This window comes from Anopheles coustani, chromosome 3 (genome assembly GCF_943734705.1).
Source record: "Anopheles coustani chromosome 3, idAnoCousDA_361_x.2, whole genome shotgun sequence".
NCBI lineage: Eukaryota > Metazoa > Arthropoda > Insecta > Diptera > Culicidae > Anopheles > Anopheles coustani.
The window spans coordinates 94,534,615-94,554,475 of NC_071288.1; the positions used below are offsets into that span (position 1 = coordinate 94,534,615).

At 44.7% G+C, this 19,861-nt stretch overlaps 1 protein-coding gene across 3 annotated transcripts in view; it reads left to right on the forward strand.

Annotated features, from left to right (window-relative positions):
* The window catches only part of LOC131260440 (serine/threonine-protein kinase Genghis Khan), a 40,646-nt gene that overhangs the window by 17,108 nt on the left and 3,677 nt on the right, over nt 1-19,861 (forward strand). For 2 of the 3 annotated variants that reach the window (XM_058262157.1, XM_058262158.1), the window contains exons 3-9: nt 8,071-8,789; nt 8,868-9,322; nt 9,399-9,503; nt 9,579-11,467; nt 11,545-11,862; nt 11,962-12,068; nt 19,296-19,423. In XM_058262157.1, coding sequence (XP_058118140.1) covers nt 8,735-8,789; nt 8,868-9,322; nt 9,399-9,503; nt 9,579-11,467; nt 11,545-11,862; nt 11,962-12,068; nt 19,296-19,423 — 3,057 coding nt within the window. In that variant the 5' untranslated portion in view covers nt 8,071-8,734. Of the gene's footprint in view, nt 1-8,070; nt 8,790-8,867; nt 9,323-9,398; nt 9,504-9,578; nt 11,468-11,544; nt 11,863-11,961; nt 12,069-13,813; nt 14,777-16,721; nt 18,541-19,295; nt 19,424-19,861 lie in introns of those variants that run through there. The other variant, XM_058262159.1, reaches the window with a different exon arrangement.

Here is a 19,861-nt window from a genome sequence, read left to right on the forward strand (position 1 = left end):
ATGTCATTAGATTTCCCTTTCCCGAAAAGCATCAATCGATGAGATGGAAATTTCTCATCGGTTAACCATAGAATCGGTTCTCAATTGAGTCGTTACTATGGAAAACATCTGGTGTACGGCCAATTGTATTATTCAGAATGGTCAATCGATGATGTAACGCAAATCACCTCGATTAACACCCATCCATCTTGGGGAGTTTGACTCTTGATTCACGAAGAGCTTTCCTCTATGTAAGAAGTCAAACATTTATTCCAATTACAAATTTTCAGATTCGTAACTAAAGGCTCGTTGTTTGCAAGAGATCAACACTATTCTCGTACTGTCGTCCGGATTCAACCAATGAGCAATGATAATTCCTTTTAAGAAGTGATTGCTAGTGTATCATGTGCCTCAATTAGTTAATTTAAAACAAGCTATCGTTTTACGATACACTAAAGCGCGCTCTTAAAATTAGCCCTCATGGGGGAAGGGACGAGATGGCCATTATTATGGAAGGCCCATACAAGAGCGGACGGCCCGAGTTCGAGTGCCGTCGCCATTTGTGCGATTAGGAGGCGTACACGACAAGCAATAGGAATTTGCCAATTATCGCTCGTGGAAACTCTTGTCGTTCGTCCATCTTCGCGCCACCCAACCCGCTTGGGTGACATAAAGCGCGTTCTCCAACGTTCTCTCCGTAAAAGGAGGAGGCTAATTTGTAGAATCAGTTCCCCAGTTTGTTTCCCAGTTTGCTAGCTGCTGGAGGGCGGGGTGACGACGACGTGGGGGCACCCATTGCCAGAGTCCAAACGTCGCCGCCACCAAGTTTCCCTAAACGAACGCGCTCGCACTCCCATAAAGTTTCGCATAATTCCCTTGGACACACACTGGGCGCACCGCCAAATGGCAATGTAAATATGAAGAGTTCGAAAACGGGCACACGCTGCGATCGATCGGGTCGGAATTGCCGTCGGGCAAAAGGACGCGCCTTTATCCTTCTCTACTCTGTAGTCTCGTGTCGGGTACAACGCCGAGATTCACACTTTGTCACGTAACGCGTTCTCAAATGAGGACGCAAACGAAAAGGTAGCACTCTACTTTAACTTCCGAGGTAAGCTATTTGATTAGTAAATACCGTCTGTCGTAAGAAAACCGGGGCATAAAAGGATGTTTGTAAAATGAAAAGTACCTCCAACTAGTTGCCTTCAAAGGTATCAGAGGTAAGGCTGTTTATCTTTCATAATGTCGCACTCCGAATTCAAACGCGCCCCGCTTGATCATTTCGCCTGTAATTGATCGTGATCAATCTCTTCCCTCCTCCTCCCCTAGATGTCGGCTGAAAGCATAACTAGTTGAACACATTGGCGCAAAAAGGGAGGTGGTTTGAGAAGTGAAGGGACAACTTCCGGGCGACGGAAAACAAGAATCAAGTTCCTTTCGTGGCATTTATGATCCTTTTTTTCCGGTGTGTTTTTGATCACTTGATTTCTCTGTCAATGTCCGCCGCGAGCAACTTCGTCAACCAACCATTGGTGCAAAAAAAGCGTCTTAATGGGCGGCGGAATTGACGCACTTTTTGGCGTCATGCCAACGGTGCGCGTGGGAAAACCATTCAGCCCGACGCCCCGGCAGACACCTTTTGCGCGAGTTTACGATGCGTGAATGGGCATCGATCGACATCGATGTAGGTGTGCACGTGTGAGTGTGGTGGCGCCTCGCGATCAGGTACCTTGTTTTTTTTTTGGTCTGTTGTGTTGTTACACGCGCGCCATGTGTCCGCCCCAAAATTGGAGTGTTTGGATGCTTGCCGTTCCGAGGGGGTACGCTGGAACAGTGAAGAACAGCCCAATTTGGGTTTGCAGGAGAAGGGTTGGTGTGAGCAGAGAGGATGGAAAAGGATGTACACGGTTTTTCACGGCTTAATTTAGGATCGAAACCTTCCTCCGAAAGGTACCGAGCGAGGAGAAGTATGCTACCGCTTTTGAGGAGCACTTCGTTGTATTACTAATTTGACATTGACCGCGACATTAATGGTTAACTTTACTATTCCAAACTCAATCGAAGGCTTGCACAATTTAAAGAAGCTTCTTGATCGAGAACCGATGATGTAACAATCTCATCAATTTATACTATAGAAGTTACTCTCTATAACTTTAAATAAGAAAACGAAACGAGGGAAAATATTTTATCCGAAAAATCATTTTTTATTTCGGACTCGAAAGATCTGGCAAACATGGGATAGATCTGCAATCTGCAAGAGTCATCCGTGTGGAGCATCAACAAAAAGCTGAGTAATTGTGTGCAAAAATATTGATTTTGCCAGTTGTCTGCCCTCTTGCCAGGCTAGAGCCGGCATATAGCTTTCGAAATGTGGGGAATGGCGTCGTTCCCTTTCGTCCCGTTTTTTGCCTCCCCGTCTGGCGGATATGTCCTGCGATAAATTCTCACTCCAGTGGTGCGGGTACCCAAACTCCGCAAGTGGTGGTATGGGGCGGGTCTCTGGCGTCAGCTCGTCAGGGATGATGCTTCTATTAGCGCCAGACGCCTGGTCTAGACTTCCGCAGTGTGGCCGTGTTGTCGCAATGTCGCTTTGCCTTTCCTGGCTGCGTCCGCTGTCTCTGAGGGGAAGTCTCTTGAATACTGAAGCACTTTAGAAACGAAGGCTTATAGCCTTTGGAGTTATTGGCTATACTGTGCGGGAATGAAAGGACTGCTGAAGGATGATGATGCGATTATGTTATTTTATATCAAAATTTAATCCTACAGTATCGGAATTCTGCTTTAAGCACGGAAATGATGGAAAAGCAATAATCCATTACCCACCGCCGACATTACAAGGTTTGTGGAAGACTTAGCGGTCTCCGCAATAACGGTTAACTGTAATCCCCTGAATACGTACTTTGCGTGACTGTGTGTAGTTCTGTAATCCATCCTATCTTCCGTGGCAAGGAGTGGTTCCAATTAGTTCGTATTGGGTGGATAATCGCATATCACCATTACAGGTAGGCCTCGAGTCTTTGGTACCGTTCTACCGTTTTTGCCGTGAACTATATCTCAAAAGAGAGTACTGTTCCCAAATGGATCGAAAACCGTTTATGTCGACAGCAGGGTACCTTCCTTCCGAAACTCCATAATTTGAACTCCTGAATTCCATTGTGTGATATCTAAAATAGGTCTATATTCTGTCATTTATTGCCCATTGGAGCAATAGATTGTACCCAATGGGGGAATGAAGAAAATGCCGGAATCGTTTATAGTTGAGAAAAGTGTGGTACGAGACGGTGCTTGCATTTTTATTCGCTTTCTTGGTTCACTTTGACTTTTACTGCTCGACTAATGAAAACATCAATACAGCTTACGAATGGTGCTTTTCCTTCTATAGGTGATGGAAGGAGGGTGGAACTGGTTTGTGGATACACACCTAAGGTGGTTGTGTGGCCGTCACTTACCGAAACTCACACCATGCCACGGTGCAGTGTTTATGGCGCCGCCGCCCCCCTAATGAATATTTCAACGTTGTTCCATTCGATACCCCATCGTCGTCGTCGTTGTTGTCGCGCGAAAATCCGGAAACACGTTCTAGGTTTTATTTATCATTTGCCTACGAGCTTTATTTCCACCGACCGGCGGTCGACATTACACTCCCTAATGTCGGCGACGGTTTGGTGCAAAGGTACTAGGTACTAGGAGCTCGGAACTATATAATGCTGATGGCCGGTAGGCCTTAACCTTTGCCAACCTTTTGGCCCATTTCCACTCGTTCCTTTTCAGGCATTTGGGAGGGAATTGGGAATTTCGGATGATGGCCAAGAATATGGGGGGGAAGTCATTGGCGGATGAAGTGTCTTATCCGCCTCCGCCTCTCTTATTCATTCCCCCTTGGCTCTAGTGACTCCAGGTGGATTTGCAGTTGGTATGTGTGAAGGGCTGGGGGGTTTGATCGTTAATTCGTCTGAAGGCGCCATTCAGCTATAACACGAGGTCTGGACAAGGAAACCAGTTTGCTATAGGCGAAAGGGGGGAGGTTGGGAACTCCTTGGGTTAGGGGCAACTTTCGTTTTCACCTCCCCGGACGGAAAAGTGCAATGTGTTATAATTCACTACGACAATTTATATGTCTAACGTTAAAGGAGCATGAGAAAGTATGGTGCAAGAGTGGAACGAACGAGACGACAAACTCATACTCCTTAAGTTCTCCCCCGTCTAGTTCATAATCGAAGGAAAACAGGGATAAGGAGGGTGCATCAACACGCAAACGTACTTCCAATACCAAAATTTACCCGAGGACTATGTTGTCATCAAGAAATTCACTCAACAATCTTCGACTCTCGAACCCCCCTTGAACGTTACTTTGCGGAACCCATCGATTTTCCGCGAATAAATCTTTTCGGGGTAGACCAGGGTAGACCTCCACCGGAGTCCTTTGCACGAAAATAGGATTCCTATTTCTCCCCCAACCTGATAAAGCTATCGGCTTACGTCGTGTACACTATTTTTCCCTTGCCATATGAAGGTTTTAAGAGATAGTTTACACCCTTGCGAGGGATGAATGTGTTTTGCACAATTCGCATTACTAGCGATGGAGAGTTTTATAGATTTGTGTTATGTTTACGTATTACTCATCTAATGCATTTACACGAGACGGCTAGAGAGTTTCCCCCTGCTTCTACGTTCCGGATTGTTGGCCGAGGGTCAAGGTGGTCATAAAACCACCCATCCCTCTTTCGTTTTCGTTGACCATATGGAATGCACTTTCCAACACGAATGTGGAATATAACACGCGGAAATGTGGTAAATTCAACAGAACGACCCCAAATGGGTTCTTTTATTTTAAACTAAACGGACAAATCAACATTTTATTTCTTTTCTTTTCTTGATAAGGCTGAACATGTTTTTTATGCTTCATGATTGTCGGGAATTCTTTATGATTTAAGTAACTTATCTGATCGAACAATCTGAGAAATTAACAGTTTGGAAGTAAACAGGAGCAAGATTAAATTAGATGGCTTTTTTACATGCTGATTCATTCTCGCAGCATGACATAATGAACCTATTTTTATTACTCATATTTTTTCCAAAAAAAGGGCATGCGCCCATCTTTTTGTAGAGTTGCAGCTCTCAGCCTCACGAATCCGTCAGCCCGTAAAAAGTAGGAAAAAGGCCTTTGCATTTGCCGCAAAAAAAAAACAATCAACTTACGGATGAAGCATAAAAGAAATGGTAAATTGCACGGGTTTCTGGTTTCTTGAAAACGCAATTGGGTAATTGAATAATTATCTTTGGGTACGGCACGCTCCATTGCGCATCGCTGCTAATTATTATCGTCTGAGCAGAAGCATAAGAGAATGAATAATTTACAGTTTTTGTAAACCCATCACTATGACACTTTGTTGCAACGTTATTGAAATTGTGCAGCTTACATACTTTAAGATGGATCAGTTTGCATTTAAAAACTGTAAGAGCCATGTGCACCTGCAACCAAACTTGTATTGTGAACCGCCATCACTAATAGAGTTCCGATGAGTTCAATGGCCCCATATCCGGCTGATAGGTTTGATGAATAGATTCTCATGCTGCCATCATCCAATTTTGGACATCCTCCAAATCGGACATTTTTCTAGACAGGACGACAGAACTTCGCCGTGGCCGTAACTTCCTCGTTTTCATCAAGTTTTGTCTTTCCTGTTGAAAACTGTCCAGCTTCATCAGTGCAAAAGTTGGATAGAGCTGTTGTAGAGAAGTTTCACTCAAATTTGTTCTCAAGCGAAAGCTGACGGGTCTTCATGTACGTGCGGGAGGAGGTTTATAGAGTTCGGACCTTTCGCCTTGGCAGCACTCTTCTAGTATTTGCTCGCGTTCTCTAGTGTCCGCCAGTTCAAACCAACTCGACGGACATCGACGGCTCGTTGGGGAAGCGGACCAAGGCGCTAGCGGACGTAGATGATTGCGTCAATTTAATGAATAATAAATAACATTTTGTGAAAGTGGACTAACCACCGGCGGGCATAGGGCGCTGCTAGACGACCGGTTTGCGGAGATCCCCATGTCTGGGGGTGCGACGGGAATGGATCACAAGTACTCTTTTTTTAAGCTTCTCACTTCCTCTGTTGTTGTCGCACTTGCAATCTGCAGGAATCCGGATGAACCCAACAACCGCTTTCAAGCCACCCTTTTTTTTGTGCAGTTAGCTTTCCGACGGAGAAGTCCTTCACCTTGTTCCAAAGTCCTTTTGGGCTAAAACAGAAAGAATATCACTGGATTGACAGCTCGATAAAGCGCAAGAGAAACGTAATTATGGGATGAAATTGTTGTCTTTATAATGTTGCTTAAGCGGTACTAAAGTTATCATATATTTTATGCTATAGAATTCATGGGATTCCATTCCATTGTATTCAATGTGCTTCCAACACAGTAAGGTAGAAAGATTGTATGAAAATTACATCGAATTCAGAATGGGCGCTAATGTGTGTATGATGCCCTGTGTACATTATTTCTATTCGTCTCATTTTCAGATGACGTGACACCCATTTTCTAATTAGATGAAGCTAATGGGTTGGGCGCCCAGAAAAACGCCAGAATCAAAGCATTAGCAATCATACATACACTCGCATACTAATGTGAGTCTAGCGCCGCCGGTTCCGTCCCACAAAAAAAAGTGGAACAAAATAAGAAAAATAGTACCAGAAAAATGTGCAAAATTCTGCGCTCCAATAATTTCCTTTGGGAGTAGGTGGATCGGGCGCGTTGAGCTTGCTGCCGGGCGTTGGGGTTTTGCTTTTTTGTTTAACAATTGTTTTACTTTTCCCTACGCCCATGTGCATGGCGCCCCAAGGGCCTGCCATTCCGTGTTTTGGGAGTTTGTGCTTTGTTTGTGCGCTTATTCTGGTGGTTGCGATAGTGCGCGCCCTTCAAGTGGGCGCTCATCCCCAACCTTTGCTCGGATTAATGGGAATGGTGTTCCATTTTTTTTTTAACCAACCGGGTGCGGAAGTGAAACCACTTCGTTCGTTTGGGCTGCAAATATAGCCCTGCTTCACATGCCACAACGGCGGACAAAAGGGGACTTTGCGTGTGTTTGATTTGACACGGATTTACCTCGCCGTTCGTGAATGCAATTAGTTGGTCCTGCATCAGCGCAACTGCGAGCCGTGCGAGCCGTGTCTAGGTACAAATTCTGACGCTGGCCAGGCAGAGGAGGCATCAACCTGCAGGCTGGGTGGGACTTTCCTACGTCTGGTGCGAATTCATCATGTGTCCGCTATTGTTTCGTGATCTCAAGTGGCTATATGGTCCTCGTTTGTACGCGCCTATCAGACCCCAGCGTGCATGTTGCATGTGTACCGAAAGCATGCGTGGCTGTTGGCATTTCGTTTTGTGGAAGAATGGATCTAGCTAAGGTTGGCGAACATAAGACGTACATCCAACTAACGAACCAACAATTTCTTTTTAATGGAAACGGTGTGAAGTGAAATGCGTTAATTGATTTTTTACTAGTCGTATATATTTTGAAACAGCATGTTTTGCGTCTTTGCGTAAGAATTACAGCATTTTCCAGCTTTTTATTCCAAAGTCCCATCAAAACACAACCTGGTGCCAGGTTTCTACAAAGCCACATTCAATATCTAACAAGTTTCATTTCGCTATCGGTTTGACAGCTCTCAAACCTTGATTTCGGTCTCCGTCGCCTACTGGACGCAAATCGACAGCGAGATGAAACATGTTAGATATTGAATGTGGCTTTGTAGAATGGTAATGTTGCCATGCCAACGATGATGCGTTGTTGCCATTATGGAGCGCTACTTATTAGATGAAACCTGGTACTTGTTAGTGTTTTGATGGGACTTTGGAATAAAATGCCGGGAAATGCTGTAAGTAGTAACTTCGTAGTAAACTACACTTCCGCGAACTTATCGAACATGAAAAAACACTGATACCAAACAACGCGATTCAGTTTTTGTTTACTTTTAGTATTTTGACAAACTATGTAAAGAAAAGCGTTAACTCATTAACGATTGATTTGTTTACTTTAAATTTTATAGATTCTAAAATTCATTAATTAATCTTATTCACATCATTTTTCACTCATTGCAGGTGTACCTGGGTTCGGCATTGCACGTTGAGTTGCTCCTTACCTCAGATACGTTGCCTGGAAAGGAACAACTACATCGGACGATCGAATGGTGCAGCGAAGCTGTGGCGAACCACCGTTACGGTGGTGGCGGTTGTCCTAATCTCCATCGCCTGGCGGCCATCGCCACCGCCATTATTTTTGCTGACGGTAGCAGCTTTCTAGAAGTAGTGTTCGATTCCATTTCGCTTCAAACGAGAGGTTAATGCACTAAGGAAAGAAAACACTGTCTCCTTGGATCCGATGCCATTGCTACAGGATCAACTGCCTTCCTAGGAGAGCCGAGTGTAGAATAAAGGCAAGGAGTTTCGCAGGATCACACTCGCACACACACAAAGGGAATACGCCATCCATCGTAGTTTTTTTGGTTAACGCCTGGGAGACTGGGAAGAAGTCATCGGTAGAAAGAACTTTTTGAATTTTTGGAGTACAGTAGTTCCGGTGCATTAGATAGGAACTAAGAAATCTACTACGGATATACAAGACGTAGCGTTGTATCTGTTTAATGAAATTTGGTGCCTGCAATTTGTGCTCGTTCGTGTATCCTACATTTTGGGACGAAATACGTAACGAAATTTGGATTCGTTCTCCGGTCTACAGAAATAGAGCGAGAAGCAAAACAACACCATGGCTACCGATCAAAAAGACGTCCTGGCGGGATTGAACTTGTCGAAACTGTCCGGTAAGATTACGGCCCAAAAACACCTTGGAGAAAGTTGTGAGGCGTGACTTAACTTTTCTTGTTTCTACTTTCCATCAGTTCAATCTCCTGCGGCGCGCCTTAAGGAGCTGGAAAATCTTATCCTCGACCAGGTAACGTCGGGCGGCAATGCGAACAACAACTTCAACGGGGGCAGCAATGCCAATGGCACAACCAACAGTCCCCTGTTCGGCAACATCCTCGGTGGGGTGGTGGCGGCCGCCGGTCTCTCGGCGGAGAAGTTCCTATCGGTCGAGACCATGCTCGACTGCCTGCTGGTGCTGTACGACGAGTGCTGCAACTCATCGCTGCGCCGGGAGAAGACAGTGTCGGACTTTATCGAACTGATGAAGTCGGTTGTGCAGAGCATCAAGCAGCTGCGCCTGTCGCGGGATGACTTCGAGGTGCTGAAGGTGATCGGACGCGGTGCGTTCGGGGAGGTGTGCGTCGTGCGGATGCACCACACTAGTCAGATCTATGCAATGAAGATACTGAACAAATGGGAAATGTTGAAGGTAAGATTTGTGTAAAAGCAAAAACATATAGCTATATAGTTCGGAATTGTAATATGGGTCCACGATTTGTCCACAGCGTGCCGAGACAGCCTGCTTTCGAGAGGAGCGCGATGTGCTCGTTTTTGGTGATCGGCGATGGATCACTAACTTGCATTACGCTTTCCAGGACGACATCAATTTGGTAAGATATGCCCTAGTTTTGCTCGAAGTGTATTCCATTTCCATTAACATTTTTTATATCTGGTTTTATTATTAGTACCTCATAATGGATTACTACTGCGGTGGAGATTTGTTGACATTGCTGAGCAAATTTGAGGACCGTCTACCAGAGGACATGGCGCGGTTCTACATTGCCGAGATGGTTCTGGCAATACACAGCATCCACGAGCTAAAGTACGTCCACCGGGATATCAAGCCGGACAACATCGTTCTGGACGCGAGCGGGCACGTGCGGTTAGCCGATTTTGGCTCCTGCTTGCGGCTCGGTCCGCAGGGCACCGTCCAGTCGAACGTAGCGGTCGGCACGCCGGACTACATCTCGCCGGAAATCCTACGCGCGATGGAAGATGGCCAGGGCAAGTATGGACCGGAGTGCGACTGGTGGTCGTTGGGCGTGTGCATGTACGAGATGCTGTACGGTGAGACGCCCTTCTACGCGGAAAGTCTCGTGGAGACGTACGGCAAGATCATGGCCCACAAAAACTCGTTCGATTTCCCGAACGACGACGAGGAGTATGGCGTGAGCGAACAGGCGAAGGATCTGATCCGGGGGCTGATCTGTGCGCCCGAGTATCGTCTCGGGCAGAACGGTATCGACGATTTCAAGGCGCACCCGTGGTTCGAGGGTATCAGCTGGGAGACGATACGGAACGGGCAGGCACCGTATATACCGGAGGTTTCTAGTCCAACCGATACGTCCAACTTCGACGTGGACGATGCGGATGTCAAGCAGTCGGATGCAGTGCCACCGACGACGAATCCGGCCTTCTCCGGACACCATCTGCCGTTCGTAGGGTTCACTTTTACCAAGGACAGCTCGTTGTCGGACGTGGGAAGATTGTCGCGTGCCATGGGTAACAATATTAGTCAATTGGCAGGTAGTGGTGGCGTTCCGTCGGTAGCGCCGCTCAAGCTGGACAAACACGGTTCGGAGGAGAAACAGCGTCTCAGTCCGGATAGCACGCGAAAGCTGCAGGATGAGATAAACATTCTGACTAAGCGTAACTGTGAGCTGGAGAGCCAGATTAAGAGCTTCGAACGCGTCGGGGCACTCTCCGTCGGCACCTCGTCCGATTCTGTTGATGGCCAGAGTGACGCCAAGTTAAAGGAGCACGAAAAGATAATCCGTTTATTGCGGCAAGAGAAGGAGGACCTGCAGAAGGAGCACCAGGATGCGCTCGACCGCTTGAAGCAGCAGGACAAAGAACTGAAAGACGCACTGGAACAGCGCAAGCTGGCCATGACCGAGTACACCGAGGTGACGGACAAGCTTTCCGACCTGCGCCAACAGAAGCAAAAAATTTCCCGCCAGGTGCGCGACAAGGAGGAAGAGCTGGAAGTCACGATGCAGAAAGTGGATACACTGCGCATTGAGCTGCGCAAGACGGATAAGCTGCGCCGGGAGCAGGATGCCCGCATTCAAGATTTGCTGTCGGAGTTGAACCGTGAGCGACAACAGCGCGAACGTTCGGAAGAATGTTACCGGCAGCTGCAGGTGGAGGCTCGAAGTCGTAGCTCGTCGGAGTTGGGTTCGTCGAACTCACTCGGAATATCGTCTTCGGACTCCATCCGACTCGAGATTGATCGTCTCGAAGTGGAGTACAGTGAGAAAATTAATCAACAGCAGACGCGCTACAATATCGAAATATCGGCCCTGCGCGATCAGCTGAACGAGGCGGACAACCATCGGGAGATGTTGCAACGCGAACTGCAGCAGGCCCGTGAGAAGCTGGATTCGAGCCGTCTCGAGTCGCTTACGGACTCGGAGGAGACGATCCTGGAGCTGCGCAAGCGACACGACCGTGAGAAGAAGATCCTGCTTGACGACAACCGTAAACTGATCACTGATGTCGAGCTACTTAGTGAGTCGAACCGCCGTCTGACCAACGAACGACTGCAAATGGAAAGCGAATATGAAGACCTAAGGTAGGTTTGGAAGAAGAAAACTGTGTTCGGGTCGCAATCAATTTACACTTATAACCATCTCTCATCTTCGCAAACAGAAATAGACGCCAGGCATTCAGTCAGTGGGAACGTCAGATTGCGGAAATCATTCAGTGGGTGTCGGATGAGAAGGACGCTCGCGGGTATCTGCAGGCTCTCGCGACGAAAATGACCGAAGAGCTCGAGTACCTGAAGCACTCTGGGCCGTTGAATCACAACGCGAGCGATAACAAGAACTGGCGCAACCGACGCTCGCAAAAGCTCGATAAGATGGAGCTGCTCAATCTGCAGAGCTCGCTGCAGAACGAAATCCAGGCGAAGGCTGTGATTTCCGAGGAGCTTACGCGCACCCGCACTGATCTGGTGGCGGCTCAAAAGTACGTAACCGAACCGTTTGGCAGCGACCGAGTTTTGCTCTAAATTGGTGAAGTATACTCGATGTTAACGATGGATCCTCCTGTTTTCCTTCTTTTAAGGGATCTTCTCGAGACGCGACAAATTTGTGAATCGATTGGAAGCGAACTGAAACGCAAGGAAAGCATGATCAAAGAACTACAACAGCGTCTAGAGTCGAACGAAGGATGTGAGTACCAATCTGTGGTGTTTAGCTTGTGGATCTGTTTTTAGTTTTTATTTGTTAACTCATGTTCTCGCTATTGATTTTTGAAAGCTTTTACAGTATTTAAAAGCGGGTATTTTTGGACGTTCCTTGCATTGGATTTTCCTACCAATTGTTGCATTGTTTTATCGCCGTTAAATGGATTACGGTGATACAAATAGAAAAGGAATAAGATATTGATTGCGATTTTTATAGTTCATAAACAACTATAGTGTATTTTTTAGTTTTCCATTGGGTGGAAGATTTCTTCCCCAGAAAAAGAAGATTCTTTTAATGTTAAAAGCGCTTCAATTTTATCGTTGCATCGTTGAGTGACTACGGCAAGGTAAATTTCGTGTGTACTGTGTAGAATATTTTGGTGCGCTTCATAAACGCTTTGGAAAATCGAAACGGTGTTGGACAATTTAATATGTAGTATCGGAGATGGTTGACTAATATTTAAAAGCAACAAAAAAGCTTAATTAATTTAAGCTTAATTTAAGCGTTTTGATGTTTATCCGTTGGCACACGGTTTACGGGTAACTGCTTCCACTGATAGTTACTAAAACAGACGTACATAGGAAGTAGCCGAATGTCACTCAACCAACATTTTGTTTCTTTTGGTATGCATTTTCTCTTTCACTCAAACGATATCATTTCGTTTCTATTTTATTAGAGAAACGAGAGATAAACTAGCGTTAACTAACCCATTTAATGTCTGTGATTATTTTAAAAGATACTTTTCTATATTACCTAGCCCTCCCCGTTATGTGCATTTATATATTTGCTATATGTTTACGGTCCCGAAAGTTGTATTATTCGGCAAGTCGTATGGTCGGCTACAGAAGCTGAAGTTAGGTAATCTGTTGGTTCACTGTTACGTGACTGCACCTATACAAACATGTAATGCACTTGCTTGGAAGATATCTTTAAGCAACAAACATTCCTTCACAGTATCTTAGGTGAATTCCCAGATTCTCTATAAAGCAGAACTCGCAAGGCCTCGGCTGCCTTTGATTAACCTCGGAAGTAGATCTGCTTTGGATGCTTCCCCTTTCCTGAACACATCCATACTCCCATCGTCATAAAGCCTCTGTTTGGTCCGTCCCATACTGCCTTGTCCCATTTTTGAGAACACGACACCACCGTCCTGTACCTAAGTGTATATCTATGTGTATCTATTGTATGTGCAGTAGCGGGTAATAGGCAGAATGTAGGAATCGTTTAAACCAAAGTGTTTGCTTCATGCTGTATTAGAGCATTTATCCACTCTTAAGACCAGGGCCGATCGCGGAACGAATTAGTAGCAATAAAGAAGGCTTTTTTAAACACATAATTCAATGCGATTGCAAAATGCGACCTATTAGAGGCCACGTAAAGATGCAAATAATGTATCCTAGTTAGAAACCAGACATAGAGTCATATTTCCCGACTTGTACTTTACAGGAAAAGCGTATCTCTCCCTACACGTGTGTGTGTGTGTGCTCGCGTGCGAATGTGTGTCTGTGTGTATATTTTCCTATGAAAGCTTTGTGGCGCTCATGCCACAACGTGCTATTTTTTATCAACTGAACTAAATGTGTTTGATTATTTCTCTGTCGCAAAATACAAAACAAAACGCACAACGATCGAACGAAACAAACTGAATCATTCTAAAACCAACCGGGAAACAACCAATTCTCTCCATCGTTTGGGGGAAAAACCAAAATGATACATTCCCCACCAATCAGTAACCGTCCCGGTCGGGCAACTGACGAGCGTACCAACATTCAACTACCGAGGAGCTCGTAATAGCATCAACGACGCCACAGCAGCTACAGGACGTCCAAGAAGCTCCCGCGAGGTGGAAATGCGAGATGTACTTGAGACTGTGCGAAAGCATTCGCTGTCCCTGGTAGGCGTTGAACCGATCAACAACAATAAATGCGCTTCCATCGAAGGTGGCGATGATGAGTTGTTAGTTGAAAACTTACTGAAAGGGCTCCGGCAGCAGCAGCAACAACAACAAGAGAGCGAGGACCAACCAAAAGGAAGAAACAAAAACGCAACGCTTACTGGAGACGACAGCAATGAGCTAACCGATTTTGAGAGGGCCGTCCTAAGCAAATACATTCGCGAGTTGAACGAAATGCCTCACCGGACGGAAGAGCCGGCATCATTGTTGCCGCCTGTGGGAAGCAATCTGACGAAATCCGATGAGAGTAGTATAAGCATAGGATCAACGACGATGCAGCTTGATGAAAATGGAAACGCATTGGTTGCAGAAAATTCAAATATGGCGGCGGAAGTGAGTGGGACGGAACCAGATTTCCAACAGGAGCAGCAACACGCAGGCGACGTCTCTTCACATCCGAAGGTTGTTATGTCAGCTAAAGCTACTACGAAAAATGCAGCAACGCCTACTACCAGCACTAGCTGTAGCAGTAATGCCATCACTCGCACCACTACTAGCTGCATCGCGGCTAACAACAGTGAACTCATAGAGCATCATTCAGCAAAGAGCGAGCACAATGGCACCGTTAACGTTTCATTAGCGGAAGGAGCTAACGCTAACGATCATAACCGTGTTGTGTCACTCCCTGGCTGTAAAATTACTACCACCTCCGCTACTAATGACGACGGTGCCGAGCGAATTGTTATCACAAGCCCTTCAGCTACTTCGGTGGGCACATCCGTGAATAACAACATGGCAGGTAACGAACGGGAGAACAATCACCTCCTGCCGAAAGGCGTCGAGGCAGAAGGGACCGGTATGGGTCAACCAAAGTCTTCACCTGCCATCATATCAGCATCGACGGTAGTAGCATCTGCTGCTGTTGACGACAATAGCAACACCAACAATACGATGGCAAGGGCAGCGATGGCCGCGATCCGCGATCGAGCAATGAGACGCAAATTTTCCGTGTGGGTCGGTGTCACGTCCTGCGTCTGGGGCCTGTTGCTCTATCTAATCAAAACGTATACGTAATACTTCCTTTTACTTATATTTGTGACGAATCCCCTGTTGTTTTTATCTGAGAGCACCCCGTGCTTACTTGTTTAATATTTTCCTTTTGTTTCGTTTTCATATTATTTGAGTTTCTTTTTGGCTTGAGTTCGACAACCTCTCTGTAAAGTGCATTTTATATACGGCATTTTATTCTCTTTTATCGTTTGATAAGTGAGTTATTGCTAATGTGCAGAAAAGCTCCATACGCAGGCGCAGACGCTTTTTTGTTTTGTCTATAATTTGCTTTGTTTGTGAGCTTTGTATCTACTGTTTTTCTCTTTTGTTTTTTGTATATTTATTCTTCTCCTTCCTCATTTCATGTCAATATTAATGCGTGTTTTATTGTTTTTATTTTTGGTTTACTTACTTGGCTTTCGATTTTCTATAGATTATGTTGTTGATTGTCCTGCTGTGTTTTATTCATTGTTTGTTTACATTACATGTGTATTAAACGTTCGTTTGTTTTCGATTATCTTCCCCTCATTGACCCCTACGACAAACAGTGGCTCTACTTTGGAATGTTGCAGTTGATCAGTGGATTGAAAAGCAAAGTATTCGAATCATAACGAAGTATCGCGTGGGTCGGACGACTGTTGAGAGAGATTTTGCAACTCAATGAGCTTAAATTGATAAGTATAGTCGATATACGAAGAACGTGTAATGCAACTCGTGGGTTTGTCATCTACTTTCACCTTGCATTTTTTTTAGGTAAGCACTATCGTAGTGCGATGTTGCTTAGTTGAAGGCGTTGTGTTGTGCAAATGGATTAAACTAAAACCAAGCATAACACTAACATTTTAATGATAACACCATAATGTTTGGAAAGCAAAAAAAAAGAAACATCTTGCCTAACACCATGCGAACTAGAAAACGATTTAATGGTTACTGTTTCATCCTAAAACGAAGCTAAAACCAGCTCAATTGACTGACCAACAGCAAAACAAAAACAAAATAAGAACTGTATTAATTTGATAACACATAACTCAACTCCACGTTAACTGCAATTTTCCAAAAGAGCGTTGTTGGCGGCCGTTAGATTAGTGATCTGATCGCATCTCCATATGACCATTTTCTTCCTCCATTTGTTGTGCAATGAACATCCGGTCTATGATTTTGCGCTCTTCTACCTCTTACTTTTTGAATCTTCTTTGAATTTCCTCTATTGCTATCTCTCATTTGCTCGCCGATCGCTCGCTCGCTCGCATCCCCCATTCGTAGTCGAAAACAAAAAAAAAACGCAATTATTGCGATGAGCAAAAATAATGCATCAAAGGAAAATGACGCGTGCATCGCCGCCGATTGGAGTTTGCATTTAATCAATATTTCGATCACACCCATGTTCATCCAGCCATCATACGAGTATGTCTCGATCAGTCACCAATGCAACGCAATCGGGATGTTTTTCATCCAAGCTCATAAACAATCGGTCACAAAAGCTAAAAGCCAACAGCTACCTCATCTTCTACCATAGCGTGTAGTAGTCATCAACATCCGGTTGTGCTGTTTTTCTGCAAGAAAAAACATTTTTGCTAAAACCAAAAAAAAACGAAAACCAATCGACGGCCCTCCGCCCGCGCATTCTACTACACCCAACATCTCTCTACATCTGTTGTTCTTCTGTTGTTGTTGTGTTTCTTCCCTTTTTGCAGATCATTGTAACAATTATAAACTCGAACAGTGTTGTAGTTGCCATAACCGAAAAGTAACGACGACAATCACCACGACCACCACCACTACCATCCGATCGACCGACGGTTACAATGGCGGTGACTACGAAGGCACCGAGCACCAGCACCACCAACATCACCATAACCACTGTTGCGCAATCGCACAGGACGATCTCATCGTTACTCCTTTCGACTCCATTACCGCTCATGCCATCACGCCCATGGCGACGATGTTGACGATCTCGACAACGGGACAGTCTGGGACACCGGTAGTGCCCTCGTTGGAGCAAGAAACCGCTAGCGCTGCGGAGCCCATACAAGAGAAGTTGGTGCTTGATACGGTCGATGGAATACATCCACTGACACCACCGGCCACACCTCAGCAAGCCGGAAAGCATACCTCAAGAAGGACTCAAACCTCTTCTACTATAAACACGGAACCATCAGTTTATACCGAACGTGAAGAGTTTGCTCTTCTATCCATCGAGGAAAATAATGAAGATGGTGCAGATGAAGAAACACAAATGCATCTTCAGGATCAACCCACACCAAAGACCAATGTAGTGCTAGTAGAACCGGACATCGTTATCAGTGACGACGTCTCGAAACCCGATGGACTCCTCGAAGATGGCACCCCGATCGCATTCCCTAATCGTTCGCAATCGCTCTCATCGCTGCACTTATCTGACTCATCGTCGGAGCTATCGTCATCTCGTTCGCCACAGGCGACATCATCCACCACACCGCCACTATCTGAGTCGGCATCCGCTGCGATCCTTTCCTTTACGCGCAGTCAACGCAAAGGAAGCTGCCGGAAGCGCAAGAAGCGTCGCGAACGCCACCGGAAGTGAGAAGCCTATGTGTGACCGTAGGAAGGATAGGAAAAATCGATCGAACATACAATGAATGCAATGTAATGTAGAGTTTCTAGTCAACCTAAGATGTAAAAACAAGAAAAAAATGGTAAAGTAAAATAAAATGCAAGACAGTAAGTGAAATCAGGATACAAAAAACCCAAGAGTAAGGGCAACAAATTAGGTCAGATACAAGTATTTCGTGCTTGTATCTAAAGAGCATTGTAAAACTAATGAATCTCAGTCAAGTAGATATGAATGGTTGTTCCATCGTTTGCATAAATTAAATAATAATTCAAGTTAAAACTGTCTTTATTAGCCTTCAGACGAAACATCGTCAAGGGGAAAACGATAGACAGAACAGCAACATAAAATGAGTCGAAAAGTTGGAAAAGAAATAGTTTGATATGTAGAACAGAACGCAGGCAAGTCAGATGATTGTTAGATATTTTTGTTGAATTCTTCTTTTTAAATGTTATTTGCCTTCATAAAATGGAGGAACTCTTGTCGAGGCCAGGAAGCTATACGCAATGGAGCAAATGAAATAGCAATGTTAAAGTTAATTTTATTCCTTGGCCTATATTGTTATTATATGAAACACAAATCGTATGAAAATGAAATGCATTCAAAAGAAAGATAAAATATAAATAACGAACATATTAATTCCAATAACGCGTGATTTAGCATCTTCGATCAATTGATGTGTTTTAACGTCTCAAGACAGCTATATAAAAAAACAGTAAGTTCATTAACTTGTCCGTTCTGGATTCCAAGCCAAAGGCTGCCCGCTCCGGTTGGGGTAGGTAAACCAGAGTGAAACGTAAGGAGTCATAACAGTATCCCTGAAATCGTTTGCATTTTGTATATTACAATGTGCAGTATAAAAATGTTAAAAATAAGTAACAGTCCATAGATCGTGTAGTGCTAACAGTCTCTTTTTGTTTCGACTGCTCTGAAATGCCCAGCTTCCTAATGAAACGACCCAATTTACCGCCAAATTGTCATTCGATCGGATAATGTCTCTAACTTTATTCAAGCTAGTAGACGAAAAAAATGTCGCAGAACAAAATCGTTAGTTTATGTGGTGTAAGAACAATACATCTGCAAGATGTTACAATTTGTTTTTGCTGTACTTAAGCAAAGGTGCATTCATCTAACAAATTGTGTGCATTTTCTTTTCTTTTTTTCTTCCTTCTGATCGCTGCCGCAACGCCTTGCTCGTAAAACAAAATTTCTAAAAATCAAACACCATCAACTTCCATCACATCAAATCGACATGAATTCGGCGTGCGCATATAAAAATTGTTTGCCTAACGCGGTACAATACGCGCGTGTGTGTGTTTTTATAATTTCTTTTTATTTCACAAATAAAAAATATTTCAACACATTCCAAATCATAAACGAATCACCAACAAAACACCGCTGCCAACGCTACGATAAAAAAACTAAACTCAAAATCTATCAACAATGATTTTTTAAATCTACCGCAAACTGTTACACAATGTTCCATGTATTCCATTTGTTTTGTGTTTTGTTGTGCGAACGTTGTGCTGCGCCATGAACATTCCAAAAACAAACCAACATTCATGGGTTTACCATTTCGTTTTCATGTTTGTAACCATTTGTCTTTTGATGCGTGTGTGTGTGATGGTGGTTAATTGAAAAATGCGTTTTTGGGAACTTGAAAATCCCCGGCAAGCAGTCCTGGAACGGCCTTCCTCGCAGATGTCCTACCTGGATCATTTCCTGAAGGAGTCGAGCGGTGTCGGCAGCGGTGGTGGAGGTTCCAGCTCAACGACGCACACAAACTCCATGTTAGCGATCAATATGGTAAGTAATGATCGAGTACCGCATCCTATCCAAAGTAGGCGGTTTGCTCGATGTAGGGCATGCTTTGTTTTTGTTTTCTCTTCAGTTTTATTTACAACCCCCCTTTTGCAAATATCAGCACCAAACACCCGTTGGGATGGTTTCCGTTCACTTTGGACAACTACTTTTAATTCTACCGAGAAACCAAACTTCTCTTCTTGCACTCGCATTTTTCACTATCACGCCCTTTCCTGATTCCGGTTCCTGCACGCAGCCACCGGCCGGCTCCAGCACAGTTTCGCAACACCAACAACAGCATCAGCTGCAGCAGCAACAACAACAGCACCATCAGCATCGCAAAAGTAGTGGCGGTAGTGGTCAGCAGCACGTAAACACATCCACTAGCTCTTCCTCCAACAACCTAACTACCAACAATGCACATCATCAACTGAATCAGCA